The 14,864-nt window shown below is 38.3% G+C and overlaps 2 protein-coding genes across 2 annotated transcripts; one reads left to right on the top strand and one right to left on the bottom strand.

Moving 5' to 3' along the window:
- Positions 1-7,340: 7,340 nt before the first annotated feature.
- On the top strand, positions 7,341-10,557 carry LOC109242207 (cytochrome P450 CYP72A219-like). The gene is made up of 5 exons (XM_019409061.1): positions 7,341-7,698; positions 7,913-8,130; positions 8,696-8,940; positions 9,103-9,487; positions 9,840-10,557. Exons 1-5 carry the CDS (start codon positions 7,422-7,424, stop codon positions 10,263-10,265), a joined length of 1,551 nt encoding a protein of 516 aa, XP_019264606.1. The 5' UTR covers positions 7,341-7,421; the 3' UTR covers positions 10,266-10,557.
- Positions 10,558-10,743: 186 nt separating this feature from the next.
- On the bottom strand, positions 10,744-14,106 carry LOC109242201 (cytochrome P450 4d1-like). The gene is made up of 5 exons (XM_019409057.1): positions 13,993-14,106; positions 13,545-13,868; positions 13,341-13,472; positions 12,039-12,140; positions 10,744-11,166 (listed from the first exon to the last, which is right to left on the bottom strand). Exons 1-5 carry the CDS (start codon positions 14,104-14,106, stop codon positions 10,744-10,746), a joined length of 1,095 nt encoding a protein of 364 aa, XP_019264602.1.
- Between the last annotated feature and the right edge of the window lie 758 nt (positions 14,107-14,864).

Here is a 14,864-nt window from a genome sequence, read left to right on the forward strand (position 1 = left end):
ACAAAATCCGAACACCCGTTCAACCACGATTTCACCCATACCAAAATTACTCAAATTCGATACCAAAATCTCGATTAAAACCTCAAAACTTGGTCTAAGAACTTTCCTCCATTTTCCCCCAATTTCCACCCCAAATAACTAATTTAATGATGAAATTAAACACATGATCATAGAAATTAACCAAAACTAGGTAAGAATCACTTACCCCAAACACCCACGTGAAAGTCTCTCCAAGAATCGCCTCCCACCAAGCTCCCAAATTAATTTTTGTGTTATGAACTCAAATCCTCGTTTTGAACATTTGAATCTGCCCAGGTGCTTCCTTCTTCGCGAACGTGGAAGCTTCCTCGCGTTTGCGAAGCACAAAAGTGCTTTTTCCCAAAAACCTCTTACGCGAACGCGGAGTTTTCCCTGCCTGACCCTTCGTGAACGCGTGCAACTCTACGCAATTACGTTGGCTAAAAGCCTGAAGCCCCCAACTGACTGTTCCTCTACGCGAACGCGAAGTCCCTCACGCGAAACACGAGACCTACAATGCGAACGCGAAGGCTAAATTCCCAGTAACACTCAACTTCTCTACGCGAACGGAGGAGCATCTTCGCAAACGCGTAGAAGGAAACCAGACACCAGAACAACTGAAGCTTAAGCCATCTTCCAAGTCCAAATTCAATTCCGATAACCATCCGAAAATCACCCGAGGCCCCCCGAACCTCAACTAAACATACCAACCAGTGCTAAAACACGATACGAGCTTAGTCGAGCCCTCAAACCACGTCAAATAACATCAAAAGCACGAATCGCACCCCAATTCAAGCCTAATGAACTAAGGAAATTCCAACTTCTACAAACGATGCCGAAATCTATCAAATCACGTCCGATTGACCTTAAATTTTGCGCACAAGTCACATTTGATATTATGGACCAACTCCAACTTTCGGAATCGAAATCCGACCCCGATATCAAAAAGTCCACTCCCGGTCAAACTTTCCAAAAATCTTTAATTTCTAACTTTCGCCAAAAAAATTTCGAAACCTACAGACCTCCAAATCCACATCCGATCACGCTCTAAGAACAAAATCACCATACGAAGCAATTGTAATCGACGAAACCCTATTCCGGATTCGTCTTCACATAGGTCAAACTACGGTCAACTCTTACAACTCAAACTTCAAACTTAGGGACTATGTGTCACATACCACTCAGAAACTCTCCGAACCCGACACCAAGCACACCGGCAAGTCAAGTCAGAATAAAATGAAACATAGGGAGCAATAGATAACGTATCGGGGCTCATAGTCTTAAAATGATCGACCGAGTCGTTACACAATAAAGCTATAATAACTACCTTTTGTGGAAAAAAAAAATAAAGTTGATTTTTTGGAAAAATATAGAATCCTCTAGAATGTCCTAGTATAGTATCCTTGATATTTATCTAGTAGACATATCTAGATGTTCTCGAATGTTGTGGGAAGATAAGACATGTCTAGATATTCTAGAGTGTTGTTAGAAGATAAGGTTGCTAGAATCTTCTTTGTACATTATCTAGAATCATATCTAGAATCATCCATAGGCTAGTATAAATAGGGGGTGTCTTGTTCATTTGTAACCAAGCCAAAATCAAGAAACCCTTCTTTCCTAAACAAAGTTCTCCTCTCCCAAACTTTTCTTCTCTTTTTCAAGCTTCCTCTTCTTTAGTTGAATCCTCCAATATTATTTAACGATCTTGGGCTAGCATAAGGTTTCCAAATAATACTCTCCTTCTGCTATTCTTTACATGGTATCAGAGCCATAAGACGGCTTCTGGATTTCAAGGTCGGGTTAGTGGTTGATTCAACTGGTTTCTCTAAATGGATTTGGGTGGTCGTGCTAATGGATTGGGAATTGAGTTATTGAACCAGTCCAACAACAAGGTATGGAAAACTTGTATGGAGTCATACCTTGTTGGTGAGGATTTGTGGGAAGTTGTCAATGGGAGTAACACAAGTCCTCCTGTTGAAGCACCGGAAAATAGCAATGCGCGTAAGAAGTGGAAGCAGATTAATGCTAAGGCGGAGTTTATCCTAAAGAGGTCTATCTCTCCTAATTTATTTGATCATATTATAAGGTGTAAATCAGCTCATGAAATATGGAGGACCTTCGATCGACTGTTCAACAAGAAGGATGAAGCTCGGCTACAGATTTTGGAGAATGAGTTAGCTAACACCACTCAAGCTAATCTCTCTATCGCCGAGTATTTCTTGAAGGTTAAAAATCTGTGTTCCGAAATTTCTCTATTGAATTCGGACGAGGCTATCTCTGAAGCACGAATAAGAAGAATCATTATTCGTGGTTTAAAGCCAAAATATATTCCATTTGTTACATCCATTCAAGGATGGGATAAACAACTATCTTTGGAAGAATTTGAGAATTTGCTGTCGTCACAAGAGCTACTAGCAAAACAAATGGCTGGTGTATCTATCAAAGAAGGGGAAGGAAATGCTCTTGTCGCCGATAAGAGAAACTATAAAGGAAAATCAAGAGATAGCATGTATTTTCAATCCTCAAGGGGTTCAAGCTCGCCAGGAAAGAAGGGGCAGTCTTCCGGTAACGGTAAAAAGCTTTTAAAATGTTACCGTTGTGTCAAAGTCGGGCATATAAAAAGATATTGTCGAGTCAAGGAGAGCAATATGGCTCAAACCAAGAAAGTTGCTGAAGAAGAAGAAAAAGAAGAAGACTGGGGAAAGTGTTTCGCAGCGGAGACTCAAGCAATAAATGCCATGGCTTCCATAAATTTTGAAAGAGACTGGATCGATTCAGGATGTGGGCACCATCTCACTGGAGATCAATCCAAATTCTCCACTTTTCACGAATACAACGGACATGATGTCATTGTTACAGCAGATAATACAGTCCATAATGTGGAGAAGGAAGGCACTGTTGTGATCAACGAGAAGCAAAATGTCACTATCACCCTCAACAGTGTCTTTCATGTTCCAGGTATGAAGAAAAATCTATTTTCAGTTGCAAATGCTGTAGATGCTGGAAACTATTTGCTATTTGGCCCACGTGATGTGAAGTTCCTCCGAAATATCAAGGTGCTCAAGGCAGATATCGTTCACTCAGGTAAGAGAGTTAACGATTTATATGTCTTATCTACCTCTAATTCATATATTGAGAAGATGAGTAGCAATGATAATACACATCTTTGGCATGCTAGACTTGGACATCTAAGCATGGATAAATTAAAAGCCATGGTAAAGTTGAATCTAGTAAAGGTTTGCCTAACTTAAGAAATTTTGGTGGAGGAGAGGTTTGTGAAGGATGTCAATATGGAAAGGCACATCGTCTTCCATTTGAGAGATCCTTGTCAAGGTGCAATGCCCCACTAGAACTTATTCACAGTGACTTGATGGGGACAACGAGAACTCCTTCATTTTCAGGCTATTCTTATATGCTAATTTTCATTGATGATTTTACCAGATTCACTTGGGTTTATTTTGTGAAGCACAAGTCAGAAGTTTTCAGAAAGTTTGTGGAGTTCAAAGAAATAGTTGAAGGTGAACTCGATTCCAGAATAAGACGGTTGCGAACTGATAATGGCGGTGAGTTCACATCAGATGAGTTTCTTTCCTTTTGTCGTCAGCATGGCATTAAAAGAGAGCTGACATGCGCTGATACACCACAACAAAATGGAGTGGCTGAAAGGAAGATCCGACACTTAACTGAGACATGTAAGAGTTGGCTTCATGCTAAGAATTTACCTAGAGCCTTGTGGGCTGAAGGTATGAAATGTGCAGCGTACGTGATTAACAGGATGCCGCTTTCTCCAAACAATATGAAGTCTCCCTATGAATTAATGTTTGGAGAAAAGCCTAGCGTGAAACACCTCAGGGTTTTTGGCTCTATTTGTTATGTTCACATTCCGGATTCTCAACGGAGCAAGTTAGATGCCAAGGCAAGGAAATGCATCTTTGTCGGATATGATGAAAGGAAAAAGGGATGGAAGTGCATGGATCCTAAAACTCATCTCTTTGTTGTCTCAAGGGATGTCATATTCGACGAAGTGTCTTTGTATTATGGAACTGCATTGGATGGAGAGAGTTCAAAAACCTTAAATAATGGAGATTCAAGCTTGCCCATTGCAGGTGTTTCTCTAGATAATACAGCCGCCGAGGAGTTAAGAGAAAGGGGGAGTCCTGGACCTCAACAACATGAAACTCAACAAGAAGATAATTCAAGTGGTTCGGGAAGGCCAAAAAGAACTATTATCAAGCCAGCTCGCTTCAGAGATGAAAATTTTGTCAGTACGTATTCCTGTTTCTTTGCAGGACCAATTGATGATGAAGAACCTTCCTCATTCGAAGAAGATAAAGGAGTCAAAGAATGGGAGCTTGCTATGGATGATGAAATGGAGGCTCTGATGAAAAATCAAACATGGAGCCTTGTACCAAAGCCGAAGGATGTACAACCCATTTCTTGTAAATGGGTTTACAAAATCAAAAGAAGAGCAGATGGCAGCATAGATAGATATAAAGCAAGGCTTGTTGCTCGGGGATTTTCTCAAAAGTACGGTGAAGATTATGAAGAAACCTTCAGTCCGGCGGCTAAAATGATCTCTGTCCGAGTTGTACTAGCCTTGGCAGCCTCGCATAATTGGAAGTTATGGCAACTTGACGTGAAGAATGCTTTCTTATATGGAGAGCTTGACAAAGATATTTATATGGAGCAACCACCCGGGTATGTCTCTAACTTACATCCTGATTATGTCTGCAAACTTAAGAAGGCCCTTTATGGCCTCAAGCAAGCTCCACGAGCATGGTAGGGAAAAATTGCTCAGTATCTACATTTCTGTGGCTATGATGCATCACAATCAGATCCTAGCTTATTTGTTAAAAAACAGGAGACTTGCATATGGTTGTTCTTTTGTACGTGGATGATATGATAATAACAGGAAACAATGAAGATGAAGTTGCTAGGCTTCAAGATGAGCTTTCCATAAGATTTGACATCAAGAAGTTGGGAGAGCTACACCATTTTCTTGGCTTAGAGGTGACAAACATGAACAAAGGTATCTTTGTCACTCAAGAAGGATATGCCAAGAAACTTGTTGATAGGTTTGGATTGAAGCAAAGAAAACATGTTCTACTCCTCTTGAGATAAGTACAAGGTTAAGGCGGGACGAAGGCTCACTTCTTGCAGATCTCAAGCCTTTTCGGGCTCTTGTTGGAAGTCTCCTGTATTTGACTATTACAAGGCCGGACAATGCCTTCTCTCAGTGGGATATGTAAGCAGATTTATGCAAAGGCCAAGAAAGCCTCACTTAGAAGCCGCAAAGAGAATTCTGAAATATATCAACTCAACATCAGACATGGGCTTGTTCTTCCAGAAGAAGAATGATTTGGTGTTAGCTGGTTATACGGATGCTGATTTTAGTGGTGATTTGGATGACCGAAGATCTACATCGGGCTATATATTTCTCTATGGTGGAACAAGTATTTCTTGGTGTAACAAGAAGCAAGACTCAGTTTCCTTGTCAACCACAGAGGCGGAGTATAAAGCATTTGCTCTTACTGCTCAAGAATGTGTATGGCTACAAAGGCTTGCTGAAGACTTGCATCTACCTATATCAAAGCCAACTATGATCTATGGAGATAATCAAAGTGCCATCAAGCTTGCAAACAATCTATTATTCCATGCAAGAACTAAAAACATTGAGGTGGAACATCACTTTATTCGGGAAAAGGTTCTTGATGGAACTATCAATACTTTGGAAGTGCAAAGTCAGCAGAATATCGCGGATATCTTCACCAAGTCACTTGCTAAAGCTTCGTTCGAGTTCTTCCGTGACAAGCTTGGAGTAGTTTCCAAAAAATCACTTTAAGGGGGAGTGTGAAAAAAATAAAGTTGATTTTTTGGAAAAATATAGAATCCTCTAGAATGTCCTAGTATAGTATCCTTGATATTTATCTAGTAGACATATCTAGATGTTCTAGAATGTTGTGGGAAGATAAGACATGTCTAGATATTCTAGAGTGTTGTTAGAAGATAAGGTTGCTAGAATCTTCTTTGTACATTATCTAGAATCATATCTAGAATCATCCATAGGCTAGTATAAATAGGGGGTGTCTTGTTCATCTGTAACCAAGCCAAAATCAAGAAAGCCTTCTTTCCTAAACAAAGTTCTCCTCTCCAAAACTTTTCTTCTCTTTTTCAAGCTTCCTCTTCTTTAGTTGAATCCTCCAATATTATTTAACGATCTTGGGCTAGCAGAAGGTTTCCAAATAATACTCTTCTTCTGCTATTCTTTACACCTTTTACTTAAACTAAACTAATACATTAAGCTTTTCAAACATTTTAAAATCTATTGTCTTAGAAAGAGGTAATTCATCGATGTTTCTTACTTTTTTCTGTATGAAGTTAATGAAATATATGATTGAATACTGAAAGAGTTGTTTACTAAAGTCAGTCGACAACTTGTATGGGTAATTTGTCAATCAATTCATTAACAGGGTGGACCCAACAGTTTAGTTATTGAACACATAACTTTTATCCTATATCTTGGTATAAAATTCATTAAAATTATTGAAAAAATTAAGCTATGAACCCATAACTCAAATAAGTGATGAATTCAGTAGTAGAAATCAAAATCTTGAACTTATAGAATTGAAAATCCGGATCCAGTGATCACTGTCGTTAAGTACAACTGTACGAGTGGTCCCTTATTATTAAGCTGTCGTTAAGCTCTGTGTGTGATATTTATCTTAAAATATTTTTGAGTGGTGTTGATCGACGATAAATATTTACCTCCGTACGTCAAATTAATAGATGCAGAACATTGTTCGTATACAGATTTCTCACTTAATTATGTATTCTTTATTAAATTATTTAATTATAATAACCTGATACAAATAAGTTTTTACCATTTATTTGTTATATATACATAAATGTTTTTGAAATATTGTTTACATATACAGTGAGCAACTCCCTCCATTGCATTTCATGTGATGCAACTTAGAGTACGAGACGTCACTGGCTAATTTTCAGCGTGAATTTACATATTTAAGGACTACGTGTATTATGTCACAATAGCTAGCAACTTAAAGTATATTAAAAGTATAATATAAACAAAGAAAATCTTGTTTAACTCTTAATTAGTAGTAACTACATTGCATAAAGTGGAACATAAGTAGTGCTAATATTTGTGGTGATAATCTTTCTAGAAGGATGTCGTTGCCACTGCATTTGTCATCGTTGTCTTTCTTTCTTGTCTGTGAGGAAAAGGAGAAGTTAATTGTGGTGGAAATCAAGAGACTTGTTGTCTTATTCAATGATTAAACTAAAGGGTCACATTTCAGCACACCTCATGCGGCCGGCCTTTCATCTATATCTTGTGCGCATATGTATAAACGGGAGACCCCTCTTCACTTCTAAGGCAGAATAATATGGAAAAGGCTTACTACATAGTGTTATCCTTGTTTGCAATTACATTAGTAATATATGCATGGAAGTTGTTGAATTGGGCATGGTTTAGGCCAAGGAAATTGGAGCAGTGCCTGAGACAACAAGGTCTCAAAGGGAACTCTTACAAACTAATATTTGGAGACCTCAAAGAGTTGTCCAAAAGCATTGAAGAAGCGAAATCCAAGCCATTGAATGTCTCTGATGATGACATATCCCCAAGAATCCTCCCTTATTTTGTTGAAGCAATCAAGAAATTTGGTAAGGTTTCAAAACTTAGAGGTGGTCTTTTGGAAACAGTCTCTCTATCTCTACAAGATAGGGGTAAAACTGTGTACAGACTACCCTCCCCAGACCTACCATGTAGGATTTGATTATATTGGATTTGTTGTTGTTGTTTCAAAACTTATAGTAGGAATTAATATAACAAAAAGTTGACGAGCAAGAATTTTGGACTTACAATATATGTTAACAGGTAAAAACTCTTTTGTATGGCTTGGGCCGAATCCTTTGGTATTTGTAAGGGACCCTGAGGCAATAAAGGATGTGCTTACCAAACATTCTCTCTACCAAAAGCCAAAATCTACTCCCCTGACCAAGTTGCTGGCACAAGGAGTTGTAAGCTATGAAGAAGATAAATGGGCAAAGCATCGAAAAATCCTCAATCCTGCTTTCCATATGGAGAAGATAAAGGTATCCAACCCTCCCCCCCCCCCCCCTCCCCCACCCCCTTTCCAACAAAAATGTGCAAGATATAATTTAAGTAAATAAAAGTGTGTCGTTTGTGACCGTTTAAACTTTTAGATTGAAATTGTCATGCAATTCGATATTGTATATCAGATAGGCAAAGGACTTGAATTCAAATCTTATCACCACCTAAAAAGCAAAAAACAAAAAAATCTCACGTGTTTAGCCTCTAAGAAAAATAAGAAGGCTTACACGCGAGGGACATGTTGAAGGTATAATTTAAGTAGCAACTCCTTAAACCTTTAAGTAAGATGGTTACACAATTTGGAAAAAAAAAAAGAAAAAAAGAAAGGAGCTCATGTCCAAGGAAGTTAAAAAATGGTTTAGGCTTCTATCGATATCACAAATTCATGATATCAACTTTGCTTTGTTTTTCGTTTTTCTTTTTTCCTTTTTTTCCTCTCTAGCTTGCAAATATATATATATAGCTTAGGTTTTCAAGAAAGAGTTTATATAAAATTCCTATAAGATGCAGCTGGCTTGTACTAATGAGTAGTTTAAAAATGTATAGCATATGCTTCCAGCATTTCATTTGAGCTGCAGTGAGATGGTGAGCCAATGGGAGGAGGCTGCATCAGTGAAAGGATCTTGCGAACTCGATATATGGCCTTACCTTCAAAGATTAAGTAGTGATGCAATTTCTCGGACAGCCTTTGGGAGCAACTATGAAGAAGGCCGAAAGATATTTGAGCTTCAAAAGGAACAAGCTGAGCATGTCATTGCAATTTCTCGCACCTTATATATTCCAGGATGGAGGTAACAAAATGCCCCTTTTTCCCGAGTTTAAGTTCTGTATACTGACAGTTAGTGGCGGGGCTACTCTTATGGAAGGGGTGTCAATTGGTCAAAACTTTGCAATGATATGCATTAGATTATTTGATGATAACTACATGTTTTGTTTGTTAAATTAATATATAGGTTTATGCCAGCTAAGAGAAACAGAAGGATGAAGGAGATTGAGAAAGAAGTTCAAGCAACAATTAGGGGAATCATTGATAAAAGAGTGAAGGCAATGAAAGCAGGGGAGGCCAATGCTGATGACTTATTAGGCATATTGTTGGAATCCAACTTTAAAGAAATTGAACAACATGGTAACAAGGATTTTGGTATGAGTACACAAGAGGTCATTGAGGAATGTAAATTGTTCTATTTTGCTGGGCAAGAGACCACCTCTGTGTTGCTTGTATGGACTATGGTTTTGTTGAGCAGGCATCCAGACTGGCAAGCTCGCGCCAGAGAAGAGGTTTTGCAAATCTTTGGCGATAGCATGCTAGAATTTGATGGATTAAGCCGCTTAAAAATTGTAAGTTATTTATAATTTACCTTCTTTAATTTTAAAATCTCCATAATATATGGTGCTAGTTTTATACTGAGGCAGATCTAAGATTTAAGCTTGATGAGTTCAACGTTTAAGGTTTTTAGCACTAAACATATTGTACATTATGGGTGAATTTAATATTTTTTGAAATTGTAGAAGTTTTTAACATATATATATATATATATATATATATATATATATATATATATATTTTGTGTCAAAAATATTAGGTTTAGTTGAACCCTTGGGACATAAACTAGCTCAATCAGCCTCTGATTCTATGTTCTTGATTTTTTATTACTATGCTAATTCAATAGTAAACTCCTTTTAACCATAGGTAACAATGATTTTGCACGAGTCGTTAAGGCTATATCCACCGGTTGGAGCTCTTGGTCGAAGGATTACAACAAAAACCAAGTTAGGGGAACTAAGTTTGCCAGCAGGAGTGATGCTGTCTTTGCCAATACTTTTAGTGCATCATGACGAAGAAATTTGGGGCGAAGATGCAAAGGAATTCAAGCCAGAAAGATTCAGTGAAGGCGTTTCAAAAGCAACAAAGGGCCGAATGACGTTTTTCCCATTTGGTGCAGGACCTCGGATATGCATTGGGCTAAACTTTGCAATGATAGAAGCGAAGATGGCTATGGCTATGATTCTGCAACGCTTCTCCTTTGAGCTATCTCCATCTTACACACATGCTCCACAGTCTGTCATAACTATGCAACCTCAATATGGTGCTCCTCTTATATTGCACAAATTGTAAGTGTTTAAGACTTACATGACTTGCCTTATCGGATGAACAACTATGTCTAGCAAACATAAGTTGAAATATTTTGCAACTATATGGTCTCTGCTTTCGCATTTGTTTCTGTGAAACAATGTCAAGAATTCTCTTAACAATAGTTACAGTGATCTGAGTAAAATTTCTGATTGCCACCAACAACTTGCTCAGTACTTCTGTATTAATGTGAAACATTAGATTATTACTTGTATTATAAGTATAATGTACAAGAGATAAGGAAACAAGAATTTGATATTGCACCTTTCTTCCCAAATATTTGGTTCATGGACATAAGCAACTTGGTATAATAGGAGAAAAGAACTAGAAGAAATCATCACACAATCACTTCAATATTGAGGCACCAAATCCACTACATGCATTATAAGAAGTAACTCACCCAGATTTAAAACAACTATTACTACGCTTCAATCCCAAGCAAGTTGAAATCACTCAGAATTTACTACTTACGTAATATTACTTGTGTTCCATACTGAGCTTGGAGTGTCACCACAAGAAACGAAGCATGTGCATAAGATGGGGAAAGTTCAAAGGCGAAATTTTGTAAAAACGTGGCAACTGCGACTTTAGCTTCCAACATAGCAAAGTTTTGTCCAGTCCGTACTCGAGGACCATAGCCAAATGGGAAATACCCAAATTTTCCATTTATTGCGCTTGCAACACCTTCACTAAATCTTTCTGCGTTGAATTCATTTGCGCCATTGCCCCATATTTCTTTGCCTCGATGCATGAAAAGTGTAGGTATGTTGATTTGAACTCCACTAGGTAAAGTTATATTTCCCAATTTGGTTGTTCCGCCGAGCACACGTGAAAATATAACTCCTGGCGGATATAGCCTTAGAGTCTCAAGTAGAACCATATTGACCTGTGAAAAGAGTTTATCAGAAAGAGTAGTAGTACTATTTTTGGGACAGTGAAAAATGAAAGTAGAATGTTGTTTTAGGAGTGTCAAATGGGCGAGTTGACTACATTTTGGCTAGTTAAAATGGATCGAAACAATAAACATGATGAGTTTCATAACCCGTTCAATATTTGAATGGGTCAAGATGGACCGATCAATCTGGACTAACTTGTAGGTCATAACTCAACCTGCCCGACTTAAAATCTTTTTTCATTTGTTTTTTTTTCTTGTATAATTTGTTTAATCACCATACCGAACGAACAAAACTTAGCTTTTTCTTTCATTTATCATGGCTATATCAACCAAATCAAACTGAAAAAAGCTTATTTTCCCATGTTCTGATAAATATTCTTATGAGCTGGTTTAGGATGTTTGGGTTAATTTGAGCTTCATATTAGCTCAAATTGCCCCAAGTTTAGATAGATTAACCTGTATTATGTCAAAAATAACTTGCAAATGAATATGCATATAGTTAACCCGTTCAAATTTGGACGAGCTGGATGAATTATATATTCATGAGCTAAATTTGAAATATCTGAATGATGTTTTAACTTCAATACCATATAAGGGGGGGGGGGGGGGGTTTGTGTGGTGTCCAATTTTTCGCTTAAATTGATTATGGAAGGACCTGATTCTTCTAAGTGTTCCTTAACCTACTATTGCAGAAATAGAAAATGCGAAAAGTAAAGAACACAAGTATTTTACGTGAAAAACACCCGGCTCAAAAAGTGAAAAAATCACGACATACTTCCCAGTAAGATTTTTCCAAACTATTCAGTAAATCACTAAGCCAAAAACTGCATTTACAAAAATACTTTTGTAAACCTGGGACTAACTTTAATCCCGTTGTAGAAAACATCCTCTAACTGTTGCGATAACTTTAAGTTAACTCTAACTTGAATACTCCGAGTACCTATTACAACTGCCTCTAGATAAAGCTGAAAGATACAATATGAAAACACCTAATACAACTGAACTAGAATAAAAGACAGACACTTGGAACTGGTTCTTCTATCTAGTTCATGTAGCTTCAGGTTTGCACAGTTGAATCACACATGAACTGCTTGCAAAATGCATTGCTATTTTGCTCTCAATTCCTGTTTAACTTCTGCATTTGTGCATACCTGTAAAATGAGAATACTGTGCGATTTATAGAGTTAGTAGAATAAAAGACAACTAGAGTTCTAATGCTACTCTTCCTTGGTGGAAGTATTCTAGTTGATATCAACTTCTAACTCCTTCCCTATCTTGGATAATATTTTGTTTGAGTAAGGAGTCCTTTTCCTTATTAATTATGCAACCTTTTCGATCAGGAGATATTAAATATACCAAGTTAAGCTTATCTCATTCACGTGCATCCCACATGCTCGAATTTGCCCGTTTCTATGCACCCAAGGGATGGACCTGGTTCATGCATGAGCTTTCTTTGTCAATCTTCAAAACTAACCTTCACTTGGGTCAATAAATTCCCCCTTTTTGATGATGACAAACTCTATGCTTTTTCATAAGCTTAGGCCATGTTTCAACTTAGCTCAACATCAACACAAGGTTAGAAATATTTTTCCTTTTTATCACTTATCATCAAGGACCAAGTTCATTAAGTTATAAACATCACTGTTCAAAATATAAAGCACAACTTTTTCCTCCTTTGGCATCATCGAAAAGTTGCATAAAAATGTGAGATAACTAGATTTTAAACTTACGCCACTGGGGCTACTTCAAATGCAAACATGGATTAATCATCGTAGATCAAGCTAAGAATTTGAACTATCAAAGAAATATAAACAAACAGTTAGAGCAATAATAATGAATTTCATTGATGATTGATAAGATTCTACCACAAAGCATAAGAAGAAATAAAAGTACTGAAAACATGAGCAAAAGAAACAAAAAGTCCCGAACTGGGTCACTGATTGATCTACACTAGGCTAGGAGGCTTAAGTCTTGGAAGAACTAGGAGCTTGGTTTTTGTCTTGGAGAAGTTTCAGCATGTCTTGAAGAATTCCATCATTCTTCTCCTTTTCCCTTGCCAATTCAGTTCTGAGAGCATCTCTCTCAGACTCTACCTCAGACAACCGTGTCTTCAGCCTTGCTATCTCAGCATCCTTTGCCCCACTCTCCTGCACCAAGGCTCTGACCTTGCTATTGACTGGTGCCATCTTGGATGAACCAGGCTCATTAGGAGTAAGGACCTTATAGTCATAAGCAATCAAAGTTTTCGCCCCAAAGTGATCTTTGCTTGTAGCCACCTCCCACTTCTTCAGAGGCACCTTAAAATGTGCAAGCACAGCTGTGAGAATGAAGCCATAGGGAATGGCATGAGACTTGGTGCCACTGATAACCCTATCAAGTAGCTGGATTATAAATCCAGGCCAATTAATCTGCTTCCCACCATCCAAACACTCCATGAGGACCAAATCCATGAAGCTTTCAATGTGCCTCCTTTCCTGCCTTGGCAGAACACACTTGATGATGAATTCGAATAGCACCTTGTGGGGTGGCTTCATCGCACTCTTGTACACAGCCTTGAGCTCACTTTCCTCCTCATGATCACTGAATTTTCTGGTGATGGCAAGGGCAGTAGGAAGATTTTCTAGGCTTGGCCACTTAAGCTTTTCGTAGTCATTGTACCCCTCAGCAAGTACACCTAGAATCTCACCCAACTCCTTCATATTTGAAAGATATTTGCACCCCTTTCACCAAGCTGGTAACCCTTCCATCCTTCTCTGCAGCATTTGCCATAAACTCAACAATTTCATCCCTGGCCAACCTGTCATCCATCTAAAGGACCATGTCCTTCCAGCCTTGCACTTCTAATTTCTCCAACAGCAGCACCATCCCTTCCTCCTCCAAATCCTTGAAGAGTCTACCCTTCAGAATAGTTCTTTTGCCAAACTTGGCCATTTTGTCCTTTTCACTTTCTGATTAATCTTCCTCTCCTTCAGCAATTTTTACTTGTTTGGTTTTTACTGCAGACCTGGTCCTTTTTGCCAGGGTGGATGGTTCAGCAGACTTTGACATATAAGTAGACTTCTTAGTGGAAGTCTTGGCTTTCTTGGGCTTGGGAGTCTGAACCTCCACTTCAGCAATCACATCTTCATCTTGATGGACTAGGTCCATCTCATCCACATCAACAGCCTCAACAGGCTCTCCCACCTTCTTCTTTCCTTTGTCCATCCTTTTATTTTTGCTTTCTTCTAAGGCTCTCTACAACTTTTCCTCATTCTACTTTAATTGACTTCTTGTGGCTTTTCCTCTTGTGGGAGGAATTTCAATAGTGTCAGAAAGGGCAGCCTTCCTTTTCTTGTTAGCCCTAGAAGTGCCAAGGGTCTTAGCCTTGAAATTTCTCTCACCTACTTTCTTCAATAGGTCTGCGAAGGTTTCTTCAACTGATGAACCAAGTTCATCTACTTTTTGCCCAAGGTTAATCAGCCCTTCGGCGGCTTCGCCAGACCCACTTCCCCTTATTTTCTTGACACTTTCCTCCACTTTATCTGATTCTGCGCTGCAAGCCATTCTACATTTATCAGAAGTGGGTGAAGAATCAACCACTCTTTTCCCCATTCACCTTTCTTCGCTTCGAACACCCTCACTCTCTTTTTCTTTTTTCTTTTTATTTTTACCACCTCTTAGAAGTTTCTACATCTACCACAGATCCAACC

Source organism: Nicotiana attenuata, unplaced genomic scaffold (assembly GCF_001879085.1).
Source record: "Nicotiana attenuata strain UT unplaced genomic scaffold, NIATTr2, whole genome shotgun sequence".
Taxonomy (NCBI): Eukaryota; Viridiplantae; Streptophyta; class Magnoliopsida; order Solanales; family Solanaceae; genus Nicotiana; species Nicotiana attenuata.

Bases quoted from the DNA above. Each gene is read 5' to 3' on its own strand.
- LOC109242207 (XM_019409061.1), top strand. From the start codon at position 7,422: ATGGAAAAGGCTTACTACATAGTGTTATCCTTGTTTGCAATTACATTA. The intron at 8,131-8,695 runs GTATCCAACCCT...AAAAATGTATAG, and splicing joins TCCATATGGAGAAGATAAAG to CATATGCTTCCAGCATTTCA. The intron at 8,941-9,102 runs GTAACAAAATGC...ATTAATATATAG, and splicing joins TTATATATTCCAGGATGGAG to GTTTATGCCAGCTAAGAGAA.
- LOC109242201 (XM_019409057.1), bottom strand. From the start codon at position 14,106: ATGGCCAAGTTTGGCAAAAGAACTATTCTGAAGGGTAGACTCTTCAAG. The intron at 13,473-13,544 runs GTTATCAGTGGC...GCACATTTTAAG, and splicing joins TAATCCAGCTACTTGATAGG to GTGCCTCTGAAGAAGTGGGA. The intron at 11,167-12,038 runs GTTAGTCCCAGG...CTCTTTTCACAG, and splicing joins TTTTCTACAACGGGATTAAA to GTCAATATGGTTCTACTTGA.